Source organism: Camelus ferus, chromosome 26 (assembly GCF_009834535.1).
Source record: "Camelus ferus isolate YT-003-E chromosome 26, BCGSAC_Cfer_1.0, whole genome shotgun sequence".
NCBI classification, from domain to species: domain Eukaryota; kingdom Metazoa; phylum Chordata; class Mammalia; order Artiodactyla; family Camelidae; genus Camelus; species Camelus ferus.
The window spans coordinates 4,663,716-4,689,184 of record NC_045721.1 but is presented as its reverse complement, the minus strand read 5'-3'; the positions used below and the strand labels follow the sequence as shown (position 1 = coordinate 4,689,184).

At 43.2% G+C, this 25,469-nt stretch overlaps 2 protein-coding genes and 1 long non-coding RNA gene across 3 annotated transcripts in view; 2 read left to right on the top strand and 1 right to left on the bottom strand.

Annotated features, from left to right (window-relative positions):
• Window positions 1-11,423: 11,423 nt before the first annotated feature.
• LOC116660086 lies at window positions 11,424-11,947 on the top strand. Its single transcript, XR_004315462.1, has 2 exons — window positions 11,424-11,564; window positions 11,677-11,947. It is a non-coding gene; the product is annotated as an uncharacterized LOC116660086 (long non-coding RNA).
• Window positions 11,707-20,665, bottom strand: LSM1 (LSM1 homolog, mRNA degradation associated). The gene is made up of 4 exons (XM_006183352.3): window positions 20,345-20,665; window positions 17,182-17,250; window positions 15,737-15,852; window positions 11,707-12,223 (listed from the first exon to the last, which is right to left on the bottom strand). Exons 1-4 carry the CDS (start codon window positions 20,388-20,390, stop codon window positions 12,053-12,055), a joined length of 402 nt encoding a protein of 133 aa, XP_006183414.1. The 5' UTR covers window positions 20,391-20,665; the 3' UTR covers window positions 11,707-12,052.
• Window positions 20,666-20,777: 112 nt separating this feature from the next.
• Window positions 20,778-25,469, top strand: part of BAG4 (BAG cochaperone 4) — a 28,616-nt gene continuing 23,924 nt past the window's right edge. Inside the window, exon 1 of the mRNA XM_006183351.3 lies at window positions 20,778-21,198. Coding sequence (XP_006183413.2) covers window positions 20,932-21,198 — 267 coding nt within the window. The 5' untranslated portion in view covers window positions 20,778-20,931. The remainder of the gene's footprint in view (window positions 21,199-25,469) is intronic.

Below are 25,469 nucleotides of genomic sequence, written 5' to 3'. Positions count from 1 at the left end.
CTTTAGGAATGCCCTCTTAAAAATAGTTTCCCAGATATTTAGTAACTTGAAACTGGAGAGTTTTGATAAATTAAGTTAAAATGATGAAGGTTTATTGAATATAGAATCATTCCCAAATGAAATAGATACTAAAACATTAACTATTGAACATAGGCTTCTTTTTACAGAGAAACTAAAGGTATTTAGGACAACTAGTAAATATATTTGGTGTTAAATTGAGACATTTTCTGTAAGAAAGCACATGTTTTTAGAAATTATAAATAGTATTTATTAGTTTGCCAGTCTACAGAATGCTAATGGAAAAGACAGTTCATAATTGCTTAATTATTAGTTTTCACTAGAAATTAAGGTGCTTTTTTTTTTAAGAGTTGAGAACTCTAATTAAAATATGTAATTAAAGGTACTAAAAATTAATAAGGAGAACATTTTTGTTTGCAAGGAGAAAAAAGTATAAGGAATGGAAATGCATTTAGTTAAGGGAAGAAGAAATAATTTTGTCAGTAAAGAGAAAGGGAAATGCATAAGACAAAAATCTGGAGGCAGAAAAGAAGTTATAGAAGGTTTGGGGGAAAGAAACCCTAAAAAAAAAAAGAAAAGAAAGGTTTGTATGGGATCAGGGCTGGCTAAGAGTAGAATAAATTTAATTGAGTACATGAATTTTAATATTTAAGGTAGTGCCAAACCTGAATTTGGTTTTCTGTCTCTTGAGAGGACAAAGTTTTCTTAGATTATTGATCTGCTTTTGGTAACAGATTATGAAGTTTCTTTATTTTTTGAAGTAATCTGTTGTAGCTATCTATATTTGCCTTTGAAATCTTTTATTGTCACTTTGGTTAAATAAATGTAGTTTCACAGTGACTGAAGATCCTATTTGACCAAGTGTTTTTAAACCTTTTTGGTATTTTTGACAACCTTTTCCAAATCAAGTTTTAAATGAAATTCTTTGACCTCTAGTTAACTTTGAGGTTTTCCAGAGGTCCCTGGAACACCTGAAGAGATTTGTTTTCTCTCGTTATCAAAGAAAGATGTTAAATCTGGCACAACATTGTAAAATGACTATTACTCAGTAAAAAAATGTTAAAAAAAAAAAAAGAAGTTAAACTAGTTAGGCTTCTGTGGTATGTTAAATGACATGGAAAGCATTGTCAAATGAATGGTAATAAACATTCTTAGGTTCCATTGTATGGGTAAATGTCGTAAATGTTCTAAAAGTTATGTGAAACTTCTAAAACTTTAATATGTCCTTGTATAATGTTATCAGTCATAATTCGCTATTATTTTAATATTGTATGTCATAAAAATAACCAAATTCTTTGACATTTGCACTGTAATCAGTCTTTAACTCTACCTTTTAAAGTCATTTGCCATTTATAGACAGTTATTATTGTATTCTGATGCTTTTCCAAAAATACTTTATCTTCAAGAATATACACGGAAAGGACCTTTTGACAAGTACAGGTTTCTGATAACTTTCAGATCATAGCAGTGAACTGGGTAAGAAATTAAAGAATTCTAGTAGAAACCCTGATGGCTTCATAAAACTATTAACAAAAGATCAAGAATTAGTTACATAGGACTGAGTGAACTGATGAATATGGTTATAATTTTTATGGCTTTTTGTCTGAAGTATTACTAGCTTTTAATCTTTGTTTTCTAGGTATAAGGAAACCTTATATCTTAGCCAGGTGGAAGGAAACCTTTAACTAACTGTGACTTACAGCAAGTTGGTGAATTATACATTTGTAAGCAGAACTGAAACATTTATCTTTTTTTTCTACCTGATCCCTCCAGAAATTGGAAATTTTCCTAACAGCCCTCTCAGGTGAATAAGGAAGGTCACCTCCTGGCAGGTGCAAGAATGTGAAGATATTTTGGAGACCTTGAGAAGAGAATTCATGCAAATCTATAGATGTCGCAGGCGGAATCTGATGGCAAGCTCTTGGCATGGCTTTCCTGGCCTTAAGAGGCCTTTTAAAAGTTCAACCTGAGATTCCTTGTGAAAAGTTTCAGCACAGCCAATTTAAAAGAATCTATATGATCACCTACACTTATGTAAAAAACCAGGACAAGTTTATTTTGCAAATAAATTAGTCTTAATTTACCTGTATTTGGTAGAAATGAGGGTGATTTTAGAGAAAAAAGCATTAAGTTTCAGCGGATATTAAGTTATAGTGTTCTTAATTGTCTTCAAGGTTTATATTAACTGCCCAAGACTTACTTCTTTTGATGGCTTCTTGTTGCTCTGTTAATTATAATTATAAAGTTTAAAAATAATTATAAAGTTTAATGGAATTATTAAAAGGACATTATAAGTTTGTTTCTGAAGCTTATCACAGTAATCTTTGGATGAAGATCAAATGCCCCCTGACCTGTAACAAGGAGATGATGTATACTGGAAAAGACATCATTTAAAGGACTTTCTCCAGCCTAGATGGAAGGACCCTTATCAGGTACTCTTAACTAGCTAGTGAGCAGCAAAACTGAAGGGAATCGACTCTTGGATTTATATATTCCACTTAAAAAGTGCCCCTGCACTGGTCTAATAGAGAGGACTGCTGACCTTGAACTCACCTTATAACAACACTTAGAGAAGAAGCTACACCCACCCCAGGACGAGAAGAAGGCCACATCAGAAGCAGAGTACTAGGCCTGACCCATATGACTGTTTATAGTATTTTCTTAATTTCTTGGACTTTTGCATAAATCAAATGTTTTTCTATTATGGGCACAAATTCTATGCAGAATTCAAAAATTAATCCAATTATTGGGTTTACAGTCATTACCTACATCCAGTACTTCTGGGTTACCTTGGTGGATTTCTTCTCTCCATGGCTCTAACTGGATGGCCCTCAGGAAATTCCTTTTAGAAGAAAGAAGTTACAGTTCTGTTCAGGACCCCCTCACTTGGCCATCAGTCATATTTGCTCTGACCTTGGCCATAAATATGCATTTTCTTTTAAAGGTTAACTAAGGTCAGTCAGAGCAATGAGCTAAATTTCAAAGGATATAACTTCCTGATTATTAGGAGGGACACTCCCTCAGTTATGGGATGGATTTATATGACTAACACCAGACGATGATCATTTAAGTTGAAAGGCCCTTATATTGGTAACAACTAAATCATACTAGATAATCAGTCTACTAACACTAGGAAATTGGGTTGAGTACATTATGAACAATGCCAATATATCATTTCCCTTAAAGATAGCGATTGGTCTGGAACAGACTGGGTCAGGCAACCAGGGGATATGCTGGCCTGCACCTAATGGAAGCTCTTGACTTGAAGTATTTACTTATGACTTTATTAAGGCTACTAGCTATGTTACTTACATTCTGCCTATTTTACAAGATCATTTTTTCTTGAATTACCAAATGTGTAACTGAGCCTCCAGTGAAAATAAAGATGTCTAGGTGACTTGAAATGAACCAAATATATAGTTCTGTATGAGATCAGTGATTGCAATAGTCAAACTCTAGATAAGGGAAGAAGCAACAAGAGGGAATCTGTTCCTGGACCATAACAGACAAGCACGACATGTGGCCCAGAGACTTTTGGCTACTGATGGATAGGGTTTAGTTCAGTAATAGCACATCAAGTGACCTACAGTGAAATCCTCTCCAGACCTAGGAACGAGCCTTCCTAGCGCTGTGGGACAAATTGGTCATGAAATGCCTCCCAAACCTTCGTTGAATCTATGACCAAACGGAGGGCACTGCCAACTAAGGAATGTTGCCTACCATCCAGTTCTACAAGAATTGGGTCACTAGCCACTGCAGTCGCTGACTAATACACTCTGAAAGAACTCCAGGACAAAGATCAGGATGAGACACTGTGTTCCAGGAAAACTGGCAGAACAGGCCCTTAGAGAGTTGAAACTATTTCCAGAGAAATTTTTTATGAACCTGGATTTTTGCATCTTCCCTTACTTAGAAAAGCACGGAAACCTTTGGTGATACCTGCTGCTCATGACTAGCAGCGGCCTTTTACTGAGATGCATGTTTAATTGCATGCACCCCGTCACCTAAATCATATTTACTGCAGGGCGTTCCTCAGAGCTCAGAGCTAAGAGGCTGGCTCCTGGCTATAGTCCTTGGGAAGTCTCCAAATAAAATGGAAACTCACAGCACTCACGTTGTGTGTTTCAACTAACAGTGGAAATGACCCATTCAAGGTCACACAGGTGGTCAGGGGCAGGCCTGGGACAACAATACAAGTCTTCTGACCTTCAGCCCATCTTCACACGTGCGTTCGACTGTTCAATTATTGATTTATCCGTTTATGTCAAAGACCTTTTACCAAAGCCCTATGCGGAGTCAGTCCCCTTCTCAGGAGTTTGTTCTGGAGCAAAGATGGTGCCTCAGGGCTGAGCTCACAAAGCAGAGGGGAGAACTAGCCACAGACACAAAGAGAGGAGGCCCAGACCTGGCTGCATCCCACACCCTCCTCACACTTTCCGAGATTAAGCTCGGCCAGGCAGACTGCGCCACAGGGCTGGGCATGAACTGAAAGGTTGAAAACACAGGGTATTGTGGCGCTCAGCAGTCTTTGCACTCTGGGGGCCAGTGTTCTGAACGTGGACTCAGGAGGTGGCCCTGTCTCTCCTCTGTATTCCACGCTCCCACCCAGGCCCAGCGAGGGGGAGCCCCTCCCAGCCTGCAGGCTGGTCTCTGATGAAATCTTTTCCCTTTAAGGTCAACCTTTTAAGCCACATTCACCTGCAAAACTGTTGAGAGTTGTCACACTAGATTTGTTCCCAGCCCTTTAATGAGAGAGTTCCGAGTCTGGTCACCTCTGCCTGGAGGTAGAGTGAGGGCCTGAAAAGCAGGGAGCAGTGGAGGGTCCCCTCCCAGCTCTTGCTGTCCCCCTCATTTTAGAAAGGATGAGAGGAACAGGAGCTGCTCAGAGCCAGGCTGGGCGCCTGGTGTTCATCTGGAACAGGTGAGCCCCACATGCCCCCTCCAAGCCCCGCTGAAGCAGTGGGAAGGGGCCCGCAACCTGGAGAGGCCCTTGTGATGGGCTCCGCTGTGAGCAGTGGCTGCTGGGAGGCCCCGGCCCATCCTCAGGCCCCCTGTGACCCTGCCCGCACTGTGAAGCCTTCCTTAACCACCCAACCTTCTGCAACTGGCCTGTCCCCTACTGACAGTCCCACTAGAGGGGCCATCTCAGTCCTGATTTGTATAATGGCTTGTGTGTGTTTGCTGTCTCTTCTGTGGGCCTGCCCCCTCCCCCACCCCTCCCCAGCACTCAGCTCCAGGGGGCACAGAACAGGCTCCTTCTCTACGGGGCAACCAGTCCGGGAAGCCACAGGGGCGCAGGTATGTCTTCTGACTTAGGCAACCTGCCTGTGGGCTTTGTTTCCAGCCCCTGCAGAGTGGCAGGAAGATGGCACTGGAAGGAGAGGCCTTGGCCTCTTGTTTGTCTCCAGCCTGAGCTGGAGACGTAGAAAGAAGTCAGGGTGTGAGCAGGAAAGGCTGCAGGCCAGCTTCCCGAGGTGTGTCCTCAGACGTGGCCCACGTGCGCCCTCGCGCACGTGCGTGTCTTGGGGAAGGAGGTGGGGAGAGGGGAGGAGTTATTACGGGATTATCCATGCAGATAATGTTCAAGGCCTTGCCGTTGCTGTCCCATGGAGAATTATGGCCATTGTGACACTGTGACGGGGAGACGGGAGGATGGGGCTGATGCTGATGTCAGAGGCTGCTGTTCACTCCGGACGGGCGGGAGCTGCTGGTGACCTCCTGGGCCAAGGCTCCCTTCCTCAGCTGTTCCAAGCTGACTGACTAGTTAACTCTCACTGTCCCTCTGAGCAGTAAGGTGGGGACAGAGGTCTGGGAATTTCTCTGGTCCTGGAAGTCATGTGTATCTGGCTTTGGTTTTTAATGAGGGCAGAGCCCCCAAAGGAGACCGAAGGGCGCAGCAGGCCAAGAAGGGAGATGACCAGAGATGGAGCCCAGGCAGGACAGAGCGCAGGGGAGGAGGGACCAGGGCGGGGGAGGGAGGGAGGGCTTTGCAGACGAGAAGAGGACTCCACTCATTTACTCAACAATCCTTTATTGAGTCCACTGTGCTGCTTTCCAATTCTGAGGAAGCATCAACCAGATGACCTAGTATGGGGAGTTGTAGGGCAGACAAGGAGGTTTGGAAGGGAGGGAACACAGTGGGCAGGAGGAAGGGCGGGTATTGGAAGTCACGTTTGAGCCGAGTGTGGAAAGTACGATTAGGAGGTAGCCAGATGTGAAAGCGAGAGAGAGCGAGGGAATGTGGTGCAGGTGTTCCAGGTAGAGCAGATGGCCGGCCGCATGGAGAGGACACCTGAGGGTTGTTGAGCCATGGAGTGGAATGTTTGCAGGGTCTGGTGGGAAAGGAAGGCTGGAAAGAGAGACAGAGGCCAGAGCATGCCTGTCAGGCACGGGAAGACTCCTCTGCAGGTACCCAGGGGGCAGAGGCTGAGAGTGGAGGAGGTTGGCCTCGAGCTTGTCTGGGCCCCCAGGAGGTGAGCCTGGGGCACCCTGGGTGGTGTGGGGAGCTGTGGGCTGGGGTACAGACAGACTCCCAATCCCGCTTCCACCAATTTATGACTGTGAGCGGCTCACTTCTTCAATATGAACTTGCTTATCTGTAAAATAGGGATATGTTTTCCTTTTATTTGTGTAATTCTCTCAGGGTGCTCATAAGGCTTAAATCAGGTAACAATACATCAGGAGTCCACAAGACAAAGCCCCGACTTCTCAGCCAGTCTCTGGGCCCTCTGAACCCTCCCCCCTGGCTCTCTCCCCCAGCCCATGCAGACCCTCTCCATAAAGGCTTCCCTTTGGGCCGCACCTCACCCTACTCTCTAGTTAGAATGTAATACCTTTTGGGCCCCCTTGAAAAATGTTTTATCACAGTATCAATGACAATTGCTCATTTCCCCCACAAACACCTTTTTTTTTGTTGTTAAAAAAAGACTTGCTTTTTTTTTCAGCGCAGTTTTAGGTTCACAGTGGAACTGAAAGATACAGAGATTTCCCATAGACCCCCGGCCCCCATACATGCAGTTTCCCCCTCTTTCCCTGTCTGTATACTTTCCAAATTTTCGAATCCCTAGCATTCAGCACAGTGCTAGGTAATTAAGATACTGAATAAGTGTTTAATAAATAAAGCTTGGAGCCTAGCACTTCAGAGCCTCTGATTTTTCCCCACATCTCGTCCATACTGCTTATAGAGTACATGCTTATTTAATATCAAAAGAATGGAGTGTTATCCTCCAAAGGGGCCACTGTGAGGGCAGCAGAAAGTTAAAGTGGGGCAGGGTCAGAGGGAATAGCTCAGTGGTAGAGTGCATGCTTAGCACGCACGAGGTCCTGGGTTCAATCCCCAGTACCTCCATTAAAAAGAAAAGTTAAGGCAAGTTTAACTCATTGGGCTTGAGGTAATTATGGATTATCTCCCTTTAGAGAACAGCTTATGTCCTCCAGCGCTCAATTCCTTAAACTGAGTTGGTTGCCATTATTTCACAGGTATCATTCTTATGTGTACAAAGGAGACAATCAGTATAAGTTCATGGAAGGTATGGAATCTATCCCAAGAGGCTGACACAGTGCTGGGGACTCAGCAGATGGCAACAGCTGATACAGAGCGCTCCGTCTGCACCAGGCAGCACTCTGAGCAGTTCACATGTAGTCACTCAGTCCTTAGAACCACCACCTGAGAAGTCGGTCCTATCAGGATCCTTGTTTGTAGAAGAGGCACCTGAGGTACCGAGATGTGCAGCTGGACCAAGTCGGCAGAGCTCTGAACTGAAGAACCTAGGATGCACGATCAGGCGGTCTAGTCTGTGTGCTTCACCTTTTAAAATCTGCTTCTCTGTGAAAAGTGGTGCCCATGGCTGCCTCTCACACCCGGCACGTCATAGCGTGATGAACGGCTATTCTCGTGCGCCCTCCATTCCCTGCAGGTAAGCCAGGGGTGCTGGCAGGGGTGCTGACAGTGAAAGCACTGTCTTTCTAAACCAGAAGAGCAAACTGAAGGCAGGTGGGCTGAATTTAACCTTCCAGATACTTTATTTGTCCTGCACCCTACAAAAATTTTGAGTTAGTTGCCAACATGAACTGTGGGGACAGAAAACAGATCAGTGGATGCCAGGGGCTGGGGAAGGAGGGAAGAGTTAAGTTCGAAGGGGAAGGGGTGATGGCTGCATAACTGTATGCAGTTGTTACAACTCATAGAACTGGACATTAAAAAGAGTGAATTTTACTGTAGGCAAACATATACATCAGTAAAACTCGGTCTGAGAGATGAATTCCCAGGCCATCTGGGTTTCTGACCTTGGGCACTGCCAGCACTGGGCCTGCCCTCTTCCTTGTGGTACTAGCAGCTGGCCAGCGGGGGCTCTGACTCCTCTCGGTTCTCGGTGTTTCCAGAGCAGCCGCATTGGAGGCCATTCTCCACGCCGGGTGTAGCCAAGTGGTGGCAGCAACTGCTGAGTGTCTGGAGTTAGGGGAAAAAAATTATTTTTAAAAGGAGACCAGGGAAAAGTAGGAGGCCGAAGAGGGGAAAGAGAGGCAAAGCTGGGACGTGAGACAGGAGACAAAGAACAGACCTGATTTTATCCTCTGCTTCCAAGTAGCCCTGGCAGGCCTGGAGGAGTAGACAGGCAGGGGAGGGCTAACAAGGTGGCTCGACCCAGAGCTTTGGGGCATGCCAGCAGCAGATCTCTAGGATCAGTGTCCTAATTCTTTCAGGTTAGATCTTAGGTCACTTAACTAGACACAAACCCTGCTTAGTTTGTAAAAGCAAGCACCCATGATGCAGTCTCTTGCTCTCGTTACCTGGGGGGCCTCTGCAGGGGTAATGTGGAAGATAAGGGTGGGAGGAAAACACACCCAAGAATGTCTTGCTTCCAGCAACCCTGGGATACTCTGATTCTTACACTGGTTATTTCCAGATTCTTCAACCTGGAGGGCTGTGGGCTCCCATGAAGGCTGCCTGACAGCATGTCCGGATTCAGTGTAAGGATCACTGCTGATCGCTCCTGCTTGCTCGGTGGGTCCTGCTGTCTTCATCTTTGGGTGCTCTACTGGACTCTAAAGCATCTGAGTGTACCAGCTTGAATTCACAGCACGCTCCCATCCATCCATCAACCTAGCCTTCAACTCCAAAAATACACATTGAGACCTAATATATGCCCGGCATCACTCTAGATGTAGGAGTACAGGACTGAATGTGACAAAAGTTCTGTCCTTAAGGGCTGACATTCTAGTGGGGGAGTGGACCAGACAGTAAAGGGGTGAAATTTATGTTGGATTGTGATACTTGCTATGGAAAGGATGCAGGTGGGGGTGGGGTGCTGTTTAAAACAATTCGTCAGGGAAAGTGTAACTTGAACAGAGATCTAAAGGCTGCGAGGGAAGGATTCATGCCAGTACCCAGAGCAAGTTATTTCCTAAGCAGAGAGAAAAGGAAATTCCAGCTTCATCCAGGGCATGGCTGACTTTCAGGGGGTGCACCCGCTCTGCCTGCTGGCCTGTGCCATCTGCCACCTGTATCTCACTCAGCCTGACCTGCCACCTGTACTCTTGTGAGCAAAACTGAGGCTACTTTCCAGCCTTCATGTCTGTGTAACACCTCTGGGGTTCACGCTGACGTGGCATCCCCGAAAAGCCCTCCACAAGGAGCAGTATGAGGATATCTGGCTCTGCTAAGTGTCCAGGGCCTGCCAGGAGTTTATCAGAGCCAAGGAGGAGAGCAGATACTGCGGTTTAAATTTAGCTAAGAGCATGCAATGTAAGGTCAAGGGCCAAGGAAAGGGAAAAAGAACAGCTGTTAAGAGTGAGAGATACGCTGCTGTACCCAGTTAGGTTGGGAGGAAGATGGTCAGGACAGGGGCTGCAGTAGATCTCCCTTACTTGTTTTCCTTGAAAGCAGTCTCATAGATTCCCCTATTGGAAAAAAACTATTAAAGATAAAACAAAGGTACAAACTGAGGTTGACTTTGAAGTTTGATAATAGCAGAAGGGTACTAGCAGTGGTCCAGGAGAAAAAGCACCAGATTTCAGCATCTGCAAAGAGCCTGGATGGGGCAGAGCTGAGGGCAGCTGTTGCACTGAGCAGCGTGAGACTAAGAGGAGGGAAGCAGGTGGTCTAGTTTCATCCTTCAGGTCTAATTCTTTGCTGCTGCCTGTGTGACAAAGGCCTAAAATCAATATATTACTATGCATAATGACTGAAAGCTGGCTATAGCTTGGAAATTCCTGACCTACTGTGGAAATGAAGTCTCTTTTCTTTTTTGAATGTAAGAATAAATCATCTCTCTTATGATTGCATTTGGAATTGTTTGAAGGAGGTTGAAAAGACAACTACAGTTAATCTGAATCTCTTGAAGGGGTCAGAAGTTCTGAAACAGTGGTGCTCAGAAAAACAAATGCTGTAATTCTGCTGACTCTCAAAGAAAATCTTCTTGTAAAGTTAGCAGCTTCCAAAAGTTGGTGATGGGGTTTTCCCTTTGTGTGGGTGTTAATAACAAATCCCGGCTCTTAAACAGTTTAAGATTAGAGGTGAAACACACTAGATAAATCATCAAGTAACAGCTGTTCATCACAAATCATTTACTTTGAAACCAACCCAATGATGAATAGCTCAGCAGTCAAATAGTTTATCAGCATTTGAGGCAGTTTTAAAATCACCTGAGCTCATGAAGTGTAAAGGGTATTTAATACTACAAAATAACTCAACCACAGAGGAATTGGACATAAACACCGAAGGACATCTTTGCTCAAGACTATAAAAAGTTAAGTGTCTGGAATAATTTTAGTTAAAACTGAGAGTCAGGCGAGAGCAGTCAAGTTGGTGGAGTGAAGGACCTGGAGCTCACCTTACGCCAAAATCATAGCTAACCGAACAATTATCGATGAAAAAGACTGAAACCTACCAAAAAAGATCTTTGACTGAACACATGAAGAAGGAATCACAATGAGCTGGGCAGGAGGGGTGCACTCACAATATAATCAAAACTGACCATCAGAGAGGATAACCGACTTCCTTGAACCCAAGGTGCTGGAGAAAACCAAGTCCCAGCTTTACCCTGTATTTAACCTTTAACCAAGTTCAGTACACGGTTCATTCCACGATACTGCTCGTTTGGAAAGTACAGCCTCTTACAATTACCGTGCAGTTAACATCATACCAGAAAGGGAGCATCGCCGGGGGTGTCAGCCAAGACACAATGGCCAAGAATAACCCAGATGTTTCAGTCACTGAAACACCAACTTATTTGTGCTTCTTTTTGGTAACAGCGTACGAGGCTCAAGATCGATCCAAACGACTAGAAAACCTAACGAAATTAATAGCATGTTTAGAGAAAAAGTCACCTGAATCTCATGAGAACATGGTTTGGAACAGCCGTTGGCGAAGGAGAAACAGCAGGAGCCACAGTGATGCCGTCTCTGGAGCACCAGGCTTCTGCTGTCATCAGTAACTGCAAAACATCACTGAGAGAGCCCTCCTCAAGCCTGAAAATTTGTTTTTCTTATCAGAAGAAAACATGCCGAGAGGAGAGGGGAGGACCTTAGTATGAAAACATTCCTGCGTGAGTAACTCTTAGGTTGGAATTGTGACAGGAGGGGAATCCCAGTGTGTGTGAATGGATTTACAGCTTATACCTTTGAGAGGAGAGATTTAATTATGTCTCTTCATTGCAGGCAACTCACACTTGGGAAAGAACACCATCATTTTGAGATTTGTATTTTATTTACAAGTAAATGAAGAAAGTCTCCTATAACCTCTAATTTGGGGTGAGAAGAGCAATATAAAGAAGTAGCTGCTGGCTCCACAGTGCTGTGTGAAAGCAGTCCCTGCCACTGTTTCTTTAAATGATGATTTTCTTATTTAAAAAAAAAAAAAGAACCCACGTAATTTCTTCATGTTGTATACAGTGGAAGAATTCAAAATAAAAATGACTTTCCCAATCTCTACAGTAGTCTTTGTAGGCTGTACCATGTGTGAAGCGGCCAGGATGTCACCTTCACTCAGTGACAGCCCCTGCTCCCCAAGAGCAATGGCCTCTGAGCCAAAGGCTTAATACTCATCAAGAGTGTCTGCTCGAGGGATGGAGAGGCCTCGGTCCTTCAGAGCCTGAACTTTCAGCTTCTCGGCCTCCAGCCTGGTCTGCTGCTCCACCCTTTGTTCTTCTAGGATTTCTTCAATGGACACTTGCTGGAGGGGTGTGTCACTCTCCTTTTCTAAGTCCTACAAAACAAGCAGGTTTGGAAAACTTCACCTGATGACCAAAACATCACATCTAAAGCAAAGGGGTTTCGGGTGGTTTTTTTGTACTGGTGGCAGGGCTCAGATAGCCCGACAGACAAATAGTACAAAGAGATGGCTTGGCAGTGGTCCTACAGAACACATAAGCGTGTGGGAACAGGGAGCAGTACCAGTGTGTATGACCAAGCTTTAGGTTATCCAAAGTCAAGTCCTACATTAGTCTCTTAAAAAAGAGAAAAAGAAAACAACAAGAAAAGAACATCAGGGCTGCTCACAAACAGCTATCTCCCCAACCCCAGTCAATCCAAGAGAGAAGTTACCAACATCAGGATGGCTTCAGGGTAAATTCTGTATTTTTACAGCTAATTTCTGGGGAGGGGGGTTGCTCAGTAAGAAGGTAGGAACATTGATTCAAAGTAGCACTGTTGCTACCCCACCCCCCGCATTTAAAGGCAATAAACTGTCCCTCTGTCACATTAACTAGGAGTTGTTAAATCATAACACAGTACTTCCTTCCCCTCTATGACAAGTCTTCTGGAGAAAACCTCAGCAGACCATTTGGCCAATATATTTCTACACTATTTTAATTTAAAATATTTTTGCTTAATAGAAATTTTTTCCCCTTGTTTCAAAAAAACACGTTCCTTGTATGAAATTTAGAAAACAGACAAGAAGAAAAAAATTTTAAAAAACTATCTATGATCCAGTGTGGAGGAATAATACTTTGGTGAACGTCCTTCCAGTTTTTCTATGTATATACTGACTTAAGAAAAAGCTCAATGCAAAATTGGCTATTTTTTCCACTTAATACAGTGTATTATGCTTAATATTTTTACTTTTGAACACTTACAAACGTTTAATAACTGATTTTATAATGCAAAACCTTGCTGTAACAGTATCTCACTATCAACAGGCTCAGTTTATGCTCCTTAAAATGAACCCACAGGTTATTCTGTGGTTTCGTTACATGGAACGCCCATACAGACAGGGATTCCTACTTCTCATTCTCCTCTGTCACTTTTAATTATAAAATTCTGAGAAGGCATCAACACATTGTCCAGATGTTCCAGCCTGCCACTGGATACTAATCTTCACGAGCTGCCAAGGCCTCAGAACCCACAGGCGCTGACACAGCAGATGGAGGACTCTGGCCAGAGAGGTCAGAATGAAAGCCACATGTTTACATAAGCAAGCCCTGCCCTGGGTCAAAACTTAACTGCATCCAGCAAGATGTATGTTATCAGGTGTAATCTCCCCTCATACCCCACGGGCGGCAGAAGGGAAGATAACGTTCTTGGCTTAGTGTACTACACCTCTTGGGCTTTTCAATGTTATGCATTGAGCTAGTCATGTGGTTATGATAATGCTGTTTCACAATGATCAGTCTGTTACTTCAGACCATGTGTGTCTCATTATCCTTGAGGTAGGATCCAGGGACCTGGATATTTACAGGAACTAAATGGTTTCTAGGTTTGAGATTCCCTAGAATTGGTATGGAATTTCTTCACATTGACTGCTGATTTGTGTAACTATGTAAGCATTCCTGAACCATATTTTTTCAGTGGTACCACCGTAAAAATTCTGCAGCATGCAAACCATAACATACAAAAAAGGAGTACTTTTCTTTACAGAAGGGCTCCCAGGAAACAGTGAATAAACGCAAGTTCACTTCTCTTCACACACAACCAAACAGGGCCATTTGTGCCAATGTAACTCACACAGGAAGTGCCAGCTGTGGCGTTTACACTATTTTAGTTTAAATTGGTTCCCCTGACAGTGAAGTGATGTATCTCCCCTTCACAAATCAAATTCAGAAAAGAATGAAAAAAAGGAAAAAATCACCTACAATCCTGCCATCCAGGGGTGGGTCAGCCTCTTAAGGTGCTGCCAGACCACTTCCCAGTCACTTACTGCCCGCTCCCCAACCCCAGGTGCTTTATTTCAACCTTTACATGGTACCAGGAGGTAACAATTTCCGCTGCTTAAACATGTAAGAAATGATAACACTGAACCAAAAATGTCAACCACAAAAATATTTTTTAAATTAGGAAGAAAAAGTTATTTCATATATTTCACAGCAACACTTAGACAGGATTGACTAGTCATTCCTAGCTAACTGTTTCAACGTGAGGTCTCGGAACCAACGTGACCCTGGCAGAACTACCTCCATCCTTCCTCAAACGGCCTACCATTAAAAATAGCTATGGACCAAATCACCCCACTCCAAAGACTTCTGTAAACCTGACTTAAGATGTGGCTAGGTATTGGGAAACTTTACTGAAAACTTTAAAGATAAAATCAAGCAAACACCAAGGTTTGATTTTCCTGGAAAGCCAATAATCAGAAGCACCAGGCTTAGGTCAAAGATTTTACATAACGTACTCCTCTTTTAAAGTAAATGTTTCATCTGAAATACGAAATCAAGTTTTATCTTCTTTTAAAAATGAGTACTCTGACGGGGGGAGGGTTTAGCTTAAGTGGTAGAGCAGATGCTCAGCATGCATGAGGTCCTGGGTTCAATCCCCAGTACCTCACATTAAAAAAAAATTAAATAGAACTAATCACCCCCCAAAACAAACAAAACAAAAACTTAAAAATAAATAAATGCTTAAAATAAAAAAGCACTCTGAGTACTTCTCTTTTTTTTTTTTTTTGATTTTTTTGGTTTTGTTTTTTTTGAGGGGGACGTAATGAGCTTTATTTTTCATGGAGGGACTGGGGATTGAACCCAGGATCTTGTGCACGCTAAGCACTCCCTCTACCACTGAGCTATACCCTCCCCCCTGAGTACTTCTAATATATATGTTTTGGAATAGTTTTCTAATAGTCCACACACATATTCAGAGACTTAACAGTAACACCACTTTAGAGGATGTGATTTAACTTGTCACCTGCCAGCTGGTCTTCCTGACCCAGATGGCAGGTACCTCCTCCTTGGCTGTGAGCTAAGGCTCCAAGTGAAGGTGAGCTCCACTCTCAGGAAAGTTAACAGAAAGGATTCTTCTGCAGCCATTCTTTTCCCTCCCCACGCTTAAAAACATGAGTGTCACACTGTATATGCAATGTGCCTTTCCCCCAAACACCGCTAATTAACTTTCTGTCATGAACAACTGTTTAAATGACTCCAAAATGTTCCAATGTCAATTAAACCATACTCCATTGAGTTATTCTCTTCTTAGGTATCAAGCTTCTATTTTCTATTAGAGACACCGGAATAATACATTAACAAACACGTGTGTAGGACAGTATTTTTTTTTTATGATATTGGCAAAATCAATGATATTTTGCTTTAGTCAAAACCTTTAAAATGCCACGAGGCACTTTAACTGTTTTCTGTAGCTTTCCTTTTACAGCGTAACTTTCCTAAGCTAATTTGGTGGTTTCCTATGAGAAGCTGGGTGAATGTGGAAAATATATTTTTCCCATCTTGGAAAAGAAAAAAACCTAACTAGCATGATTAACAAGATCTATAGCAGCTTAACAGTTTTCACTTACTATTTCTCCTAGTAGGACCACATTTTCTCCTCTGACCACAAAAATCCCTCGAGGAATATCACCGTATTTTTTGCCCACATGAATACGCTCCACAGTCTGATGTAGCACTAAGTTAGCTATAAGTGTACAGGGAAGAAACAAAGATATTTAGTTCAAATTACTCGTAAAGGTCCATAACTCAATTAAGCAGTGAGTTCAAGTAGAAAAGGTTTAGCTAAACATGATTTTCAAACCTTCTAATTCTCAGAAAAGCTAAACTTTTGATCTCTTTCTGCTTCATTAAGACAAACCACTTAGGAGACTTTCAAACAACTGCAAACTGAGAGAGTATTTGCCATTACGTTGCACGAATACAAGAGGATGGTGGAAGTGAGTTAAGAAAACTGAATTTCTTTATGAGGTAACTGCTAGTATCACCAATGGCTGTAAGAAAATAAAAATGATAGGGCACCTGGAACACTAAATCCCAAACAACTGCAGAAAGGAAAACTCTGGTTTTTTGGAAGGAAACGGTTTCTCTGTGTTGTGTGGGGGTGTGATGTGATGGTTTATCAAAGAGCTGACTTTGTTTCAGTACTTAGGATTCATTTAATCTAATGGATTATAATACAACAATAACCTATTTCTTCCCTTTGTCAGATAACCATAATCTGGTCATCTGAAAGTGAAGTCAGAATTCACAGCTTTTCCTTCAAAGTTGTCTGATGAATTTGACTTAAGATTTAGAACCTCAACCTGTGAAGAATAATTACTTTTCTTCAGTTGATACTGTTTGTCTTACTTGAAGAAAGGCAGGTATCTGTGCTCCTCTTGTCTATAATTTTTGTAAGTTTTACAATTATGTTGTTTATCCTCATGGCCAAAGCCGCTTATCTAGCAGATGTCCAGCAAATGTTGATATGAAGTGAGAAGTTCCTCAAAACAGATGCAAATATAAGATCTCTCGAGAAAAATGCAGGAGGCAAAACCAAGACCAAGACCTTGAGTCCGATGTATCCGTAAGTGTAAAATCTTGAGTTTAATGTTGGAGGTCCCTAAAAAGCTTCAGGAAAGGCCTTCCATCCCATTTTCATTGGACAGGGAGGGATTACCTTCAGTGCAGGAACTGCTTTGAAAAGTAGTCACACCCAAGCCAATGTACAAATAAACAGCTTTTTCAGTGGACTGAGTTTATTTCTATCATCTGGCTCCCTCTAATGGGGAAAATAAAAAATAGCCCCAAACACTGTAATCACCATGTTTGAGTGAAAACCAGTTTTTGAAATACAAGCTCATGAACAAAACTTTTGGACCATCTAACTGTAATCTAGAAACTCAGAACAGTATTCCATTATGCCAGACACGTGAAAAAAGTTGCAGATAAAAAAATTCAATATGCAACAACACAGAAATACAATGGACAGCTCTTATTATGCAGAGTATAGAAGCCCATAACTAATACATACCAAATTGATCAATGCTTCTTAAAAAGCCTATAAGTGTCCTTCCATCTCGAAGCAGGACCAAGTGCTTTTCTAGGGAGAGGAAAAGAGATCTTTAAAAAAAATGAAAACTGTTAGCTTCAGTGAGTTTAAAGGATAACAACAAAAACAAAGCTACTAACAGATTCAGCTCTGCCACTTCCTCTTCCGATATATTTAAGGCAGAGCTCACTGGGGAATCAGAAGGATGACCAAGGCAGCCTGGGGTTCAGATGCGAAGACTAGTGGTGAAAAGAATCAGAGGAGCGTGGCAGAGGGGAAAGGAACTGGGTGTGTGGTCAGGGGGCCTGAATGACTGGCTCCGGATGCTGATGCTTGCGAGGTACACCCTCTCGGTGTCGTGTCAGTGTCCATACCTGCCAGTTTAGAAATTGAGTCTACATGATCTTTGTGATCTTAATTCAAGAATTATTTTCCCCTCAACTTAGAAGGAAGTTTCTATTTCACATTTTGGAATCAGGTGAATTATTTTATTTCATTTTATTTTAATTAATTATTAATTTATTTAGAGTTATAGTCAATTTACAGTGTTGTATCAATTTCCTCAGGTGAATTACTTTAAAATACAAATAGTGCCTCAGACATATAAAAAGAGGATGCTGAAAACGAACTGGAGAAAAAATTCAGTAATATTTATTGAGAGCTATGTGCTGTTCTGGGACCTAGCTCTATAGCAGAACATAAGATTCAGAGTCACCAGCCTCATGAACTTATATTCCTGGTGGACGAAGTCAAACAAATAAAAATGGCCTATAGTGACTAGTCTAGCAGAATAATAAACAAGATAATAGGATAGCGGGAGGAAGAGGGGAAGCAGCTACAGAAGAGAGGGTGGGTGGCTAGGGAAAACCTCTGAGGAGGTGACTCTGAGCTGACACTAAAGAATGACAGTAAGTTAGAACAGCTGGCAAAATTCACTCGTTTCTTCAGTGCCATACCTAAAGTACTTTCTAGATGCAGAACAGAGGAATAAGACCGATTCTTTCCTGAAGGAATTTATAGGCTTCCTTGGGGTATAGTTAAGTACCACAGGAAAGGCAATCTTAATTATATGAAACTGAGAGAAACTGTATCTAGCTGGAGGAGGTATCTGAGTTCGACCTTGAAAGGTAGATAATTTCTGGCCATGGGAAGAGTGACAGGGAAAGGGAAGAGGAAGGAAATCTGTAATTTAGGTAGAAGAAAAAAGAGCTGTGTATCCAAGTGTTTAGCTAAAAGGTGAGAGTATGAGGGGGAATAAAAGGAGATGAGGTCTGAAGAGTACTGGGAGCAGGCTGAGTCTGGGTGTGACTTCACAGGAAGCAAGGAAACACTTAAGATTAAACTGGCAGAAAAGAGAGCAGGTTTGAGGCTATTCCCAGAGTCAGAGGCATGAAGAAGAGACCTGAACCAGCGAAGAGTTGGGAAGGGAAGGGCAAGGACTCAGACACTGAGGTTGTAAGGGATGGGCATGGACACCCAGTTCTGTCTGCATATGTAGGTATATGTGAGAGAGCAGATGCTGAAGAGAGGAGTTAAAGAAGATGTAGGAATTCTGAGTCATCATGTCAGGGAGTCACCATTTACCAAAAGTTGGGAGTGAAAGAAGCAAGCTCAGGTGGAAGGTTATCAGCTGTTGTGATTCTGAAGTGCCATCAGGACATCTATGTAGAAATGTCAACAGGCAGCTGGAAATGTAAGACTAGAAGGCCGAACAGATTACAATTAGAGTAATTATGGATAAGTCCAGGAGCTCTTCTAGAGATTTAAAGAAAGCATCAGGCCAACGATGGAACCTAAAAGACCATCTGTTTTAGGGAACAATAAGAGCTGCAGAGGTAAGAAAATCGGCAAGTACCAGTGTTGGAGGAATCAAGAAAATAAAAAATCCAGTGGTGACAGTATCACAGTGCTGCGGAGGGGAGGGAAGAACTCAGAGGAGCGCATGAGACTGATGTCTTTTAAAGAATGCATCTCAGTAGTGTGTTGAGAACAAAAATCAGACTGCAGGGGTAACAGAGGTGGTATATTGTAGGTGGTCAAAAAGGAGAGTTAAAATGGGAGATGACTCAGAAGAGTTTTGTAGGTAAAGATACGAAAAAAGGATGGGAATTTGACAGGGAAACACAACTGAGAAAAAATTTGAGATGACCAGAGAAGAACATACATGAAGGGGAGGGTGCAGGGGGAGACAGAAAGAGATAAGATATGAGAAGAAAAGTATTAATTTGGATTTTAAAAAATGATTTCAGACAATGGGAAGATAACTTGATCATAAACTCACTCTTCAATTTGCACACACTAACTATAGGAATTGTTGTAACTTGTTTGGAACTGTCTGTAAACTATTCTGCAGCAATTACAAGTTAATGAGACAGATCACATGATTAAAACGATTTAAAAAAACGTTGCTTGAGGAATAATTCACAGATGACAGTTTAGAAAAAGGAAAGACAGGACAACTTATACAGGATTGAGCTCTGCCTCAGGACAGTGACTAGGAATAAGAGGTCCTCTTAACAAAAGCAAAAGAATACTGTCTAGGAGGGGAAAAAAAAAGTTTGAAGTGACTTAGCCTTTCTGGAAATGTCAATACCTTTTCTGGCAGCGGTCTCTACTACCGTAACCTGAACGTCTAAAGACTCAACGGCAAAAGAAGATTGCAAACGGACACACAACATAAAGCTTATGTTTAGTATCAATTAAGTCCAACCGCTGTTGTATTTAATATTTTCATTTGTTGACGAGTCCTTTCTCAAAGGAGTCTCATTCATCCCCCAGGAACCACTTCGTACTTTGAAATATCACAGGTGGGAGATGATGGACTGGGGTGGGGCTTGAGGGAGGAGGCAATTTTCGGCCTCAGCAGCCGCATCCCTGCAAAGCAGGAATGAATTCTACAACTTGAGCGGGGACTGGTGGAGGCTGCGAGAGACAGGATACAGGTAGTAGGCTAGCAGGTGGGCAAACGGTGTGTCCCGTGGCTCCTCCATCCAGTGAAGGACGTCAACGCCGAATGCCCAGAACTCTGCCAAAGACACACCGCCCTCCCGCCCCAGACTCATTTTCTGAGCTCCCTTCCAAGAGGCACCCTCCTGGAAGGAAGGGTCTCACCGCAGACTTCACCTAGAGGAGATGAACTACTCACTGTCAATGTCCTCGATGAGGCTGGCGGTGCCGGGCATATAGTTCATTTTGAACTGATATAAGGCTGCAATGTATAGCGACGGTGGGCCAGTGTGTCCAATAACTCCTTCTACCTACAGGAGTCGCCGCCTCGGCGGGACCGGGACAGGAACCCGGACCCGGACCAGCACGTCCGCCCCGGCTTTCAGCCGCCGGGGCCTGCCGGAAACGCCGCCATATTACCCCCACCCACTTCCGGCGTCACGTGCCCGTCCTCAGGAAGAGGCGGGACGTAGTGCTGTCCCTGGACTACATATCCGCATCCCTGATAAGAGGGAAAAGGAATTTAGTTTGGATAGATGGTGGTGAACTGTGCTCTCCTTTTTAAGGTACACGGTGTCGCCCCTCGTTTTCCTGCTTCCTAAGCCCCAGAGTCACAGCGCTCCGTCCTTCGACTCTCAAGACTCGGAAGCTGAGGGGGCGGGACCCGGCCTGAGATTGGCTGTTGTCGGCCGACCCCCCTCACTGCAGTCCATTCGCGCTCGCCGGTAGGCGCCTGCGCAATGGGCCGGCAGTGGGGGGCGGGAAGCGCCTCGGGCAGTGGAGCCCATGTCGGCCTTGAGGCGTTCGGGCTACGGCCCCAGTGACGGTCCGTCTTATGGCCGCTACTACGGGCCTGGGGGAGATGTGCCCGTGCACCCACCTCCGCCCATATATCCCCCCCGCCCCGAACCTCCCCAGCCTCCCATTTCCTGGCGGGTGCGCGGAGGCGGCCCGACTGAGACCACCTGGCCGGGAGAAGGCGGAGGAGGCGATGGCTACTATTCCTCTGGAGGCGCCTGGTCCGAGCCGGGTCGAGCTGGAGGAAGCCACCAGGTAAGCTTTGCGCTGTCTGTCCCAGGGAATCCGATAGGGGAGTCTTTGGGGGTGAGGGCCGTTGGGATTGATAGACCTCCAAGAGTTCGTAATGAATCGGGCTTCCTGTGTTTTCCTTACGCGGGGTTTGGAGAGACCGAGACTAGGATCGTGGGGTGGTGGGATTTCCTTGAGTTCTCCTTGCCCCTCCTTTTCTGGTTCAACCATAATAAATGTCTTGCCATTAAAAAAGAGGAAAAGATCTTGCGCTGCCCTGCTAAGCTAAGTAGCAGGCTGCGGAATCTCTCGCCTGGGAACGACGTTGGGCTGGAGGGAGCCGGCTCTGCTTTTCGAGCCCTAACAATTTATCCTGCGTGGCTTGTCGGGCCGGCTCTCCACGAGAAGCCGGGTGGTTGCAGCCCCCTCCGTCACTCAGCAACCCCTCCCGCTGGGAAGGAACCTGAAGAAAGGGGAGGGATCTGGGCATTTAGCCCTTTGCCCCTAGTGCTTTGCTTGGTATTGAATCATGCGTAATCAGTGTTGTAAAGCACCTTTACGTGGATTGTTTTATTTGATCTTAACTGTGACTGAAACGTAAATGTCATCAAAGCGTCCCTATTTTACGATAAAAGAATCTTTGGCCGTGAGAGATTAACTCAGTTAATCTGTTCGGACCTCTAACATTTTATCCCCTGTATTCCTGCTGGACATATACTTCTGTTTCGTTAATGCCGTATTTTTCGTAGATAATTTTCGTTATAATTATATCCTCATTGATTGAAAATGTAATAGTGAAATTCCCATACATTGCTGGTGGGAATGTTAAATGGTTCAATGCTTTGGAAAACAGTTTGGCAGTTCATCAGAAGGACGAGCATACTGTTAGGATATTACTCAGCAGGTCTGCTCCTAGAGATATTCACAGGAGACCTGAAAACCTGTTCACATAAAACTTGTATACAAGTTTATAGCAGCGTTTTTCATAATAGCCATAAAGGGAAATAACCCAAATGTCCATCAACTGATGAATAGATAAAATATACTGTCTTCATACAACGAAATTATTTAGTCATAGAAAGGAATGAAATACTGATTCATTCAACAACATGGATGTGCCTTGAAAATATGCTACATTAATGCAGCCAGTCACAAAGACCACACATTATATGAAATGTCCACAATAGGCAAATCTGTAGAGAGAAAGATTTGTCATTGCTGGGGGCCTGGGTACATTGGGGAAGATAGACAAAGGGTATGGGGTTTCTTTTTGGGATGAAGAAAATTTTCTGGAATTAGTGATGATAATTACACAACTCTAAATAGACTAAAAATCATTGAAATGTGCACTTTATTAGTTTTTATTTTTTAAAGCATTTTTGGGTTTTTTTGGAGGGGGTAATTAGATTTATTTATTTGTTGTTATTTTTTAACGGAGGTACTGGGGATTGAACCCAGGACCTCGTGCATGCTAAGCTCGTGCTCTACTGCCGAGCTCTACCCTCCAAATTGTGCACTTTAAAAGAGTAGGTTTTATGGTATATCTTTTAAAAATTCTATGAGAAAAAAAAATATAGTATGAGAGGTTAATTGCCAAGAAAGGCCCATGATTTCTCTGTCTAAATCTGGAATAAGTAGCCTGTGGGACTTCAACCCCATGACACTTCCCAGAGTGATGAAATGCTTGGCCTATAAGTAGGCAAACTACATCAAAGCTCAATTGAAGGGAAAGATGACGCCACTTTAGCTTACTGTGTTATCAAAACAGAAGTGTGTTTTCAGGGTTAAGGTTAGCGAAGTGAAGATCTTATTATTGTGTAGGGAGTTGTCAGGTGTAGTGGAGAACAGGTGTGTACACACGGTGGGTCATGGTGCCGGAGCTGTTGAGGAAGCTCCATAAAGCTGGAATGTGCAACAGGCACTGTAAACCATCTCAAGGGTTTATCTTCCAGGTTGATGTTTCTGAAACTTGGAAAGTATGGGACGATAATTTCTTTTTTTTGTTTTGGGGGGAGATAATTAGGTTTATTTACTTATTTTGGTAGAGGTAGTGGGGATTGAACCCAGGACCTTGTGCATGCTAGGCATGTGCTCCATCGCTGAGCTGTACCCTCCCCCCTGGGATGATAATTTCTTAAGCAGCAGAAGGAAACTAATACAAAAAATATACATACGTGTTGTCATCCATGTTGCAAGTTTTTTTCCTAAATCATTGTTAACTTTATTCTCGTTTTTGACGTATAACTTTTACATTTTTAAATAATCAAACATGTCAAACTTAAAAAAAAAAAAGTTAGGCATCCTTTAAACCTTACTCTTTAAATTTGTGGTCCATGGACTAGAAGAAGCTTCATTGGAGGTTGCAAGAAATGCAGAATCGCTCCTGCTTCAGACTTACTGCTGCTGCAGTTTAATAAGATCCTCGTGTGATTCATGAGCACTTTCAAGTTTGAGAAGCATTGCACTGTAGAACTGAATATATTGAGATAATGGTGCCCTGACCCACTACAAAGACTTGACTTTGTGTTAACAGATTTAAATGTGGCAGGGGGAAAAATGGAAAACCTCCCCCTATTTTCTTTCTTTCCTAACCCTGTTAGTTGTCCTTGCAGCCCTGAAGTTTGATTCCTGAACTAGCAGCATATGCATCACCTAGGAGCTTGTTGGAAATGCTGCATTTTGGGCCCCGCCCCAGACCTGCCGAATCAGAATGTGCCTTTTAAGGAGATCCCTAGGTGATTTACATGTTCCTCGAAACAAGTCATCCAAGAGAGTGCTGAGATGGAAGCTGAAAGCCGCAGTCTCATAACCTAATCTTGGAAGTGACGTACCGTCACTTCTGCCATATACTGTTGGTCAGAGAGACCAACCCTGGTACAGTGCTGGAGGCGGCTTCACGAGGGTGTGAATACAGTAGGTAGGGGTCAGTGGGAGCCATCGTGGAGGATGGTTACAACAGGAGGATTTGGGAAGACAGCTCAGTTAGGCTTCTGGATTCGTTCAGAAGGGAAGTAAAAAGGGCATGCGTTTGAAGAATGCCTGAATGAAGACAGGTTTTTTTTTTTTTTCCCAACACTTTATTATAAAAACTGTCAAGCATACAGAAAAGTTGAAATTATATGAAAAGTGAATACCCATATATTCACCACCTAGATTCTGTGATTAGTGTTTATTATATTTGGTGTATCACATCTCTCTATCTTATTTTTTGGTTGCGTTTCAAAACAAGATACATAGATTTGAAAGACATTTTCAAGGGTAATTGTAAGTGAGAGCTGCAGCAGAAACAAGGTAATTCTGAATTGTTAGTATTTCATAGGAATGACAAGGAAGAGGAACAGGTTTTTATGGGAAGATATGGTTTAATTTTGTGCCAAAAGAACTAGCGATTGGTTAATAGAGGAGCTTTAAAAATACAAAATACAAAAACTTGGTAAGGGTTTATGTACTGCCTTTATTTCCTTTTTTCTGGGAGCCAGCTCATCACGGTGGTTACCGTGTGCCAAGCTCTGGATGCAATGTATGTGATTGATTAGAGAGAAGTTTGTGATTTTCTGGGTGGTTTTTTTTTTTTTTTTTTTTTTTTTTTTGATGTCCAGTGTTAGAGTCTGTGGCATCCAGGAGTTGCTGTCTGTGGGACCAAAACAGTAGATGTGGGGCTCAGGAGGGAGATAGGGGATGGGGACAGTGATTTGAGAGTCACCAAATAGAAGCATAGTGAATTACCAAACTGGGTCATGCTGCCAGGGGGAGAGCTTTGAGGTCTAGGATGGATGACAGAGAGAACCCAGCAGGAGACCATGAGCAAGAATAACAGAAGGATATTAGGAAGTCAGGAAGTCATGCAATCAAGACGAAGTGAGGACACTGTTATTTTGTAGGTAAGTGGTAGGAGAACTGAAGAGAAGCAGCTGGATTGGCAATTAAGGAGGTATTGTTGATTTTAGTGGTGGGAGTTTAAAATAATATTAAAGTAATGAATGGGAGGTTTGGGTGAGAAGACATCTAGTGGAAACTGTTAGTAAATGAGAAAGTGGTCACTGGAAATCAGAATCTGAGGGAAGAATTTTTAGGATTAGGTGGCTTGAGGATGTTTGTCAGCAGCGGAGGGTAACGTAGTGGATTGAGAGAAAAGATGCGAACAAAAGGATGGAGTGTGATTTGGGGAGAGGCAGATTAGGAAGTGAGGAGGAACTGAGAAACCTCTTCAGAGCTAGAGGGGGAAAAAGGAGGCTTGGAGTTAGTTGCACGGGAGGGACATTGAAGGAGTTCATAGCTCTTGGTGTCCTTTCTTG

Excerpts from the sequence above, each read along its gene's own strand:
- LSM1 (XM_006183352.3), bottom strand. The coding sequence starts at position 20,390 with ATGAACTATATGCCCGGCACCGCCAGCCTCATCGAGGACATTGACA. Across the intron at positions 17,251-20,344 it reads CCTCATCGAGGACATTGACA|AAAAGCACTTGGTCCTGCTT; the intron begins GTGAGTAGTTCA and ends TCCTCTCCCTAG. Across the intron at positions 12,224-15,736 it reads TGGTCCTACTAGGAGAAATA|GACTTAGAAAAGGAGAGTGA; the intron begins GTAAGTGAAAAC and ends CTTGTTTTGTAG.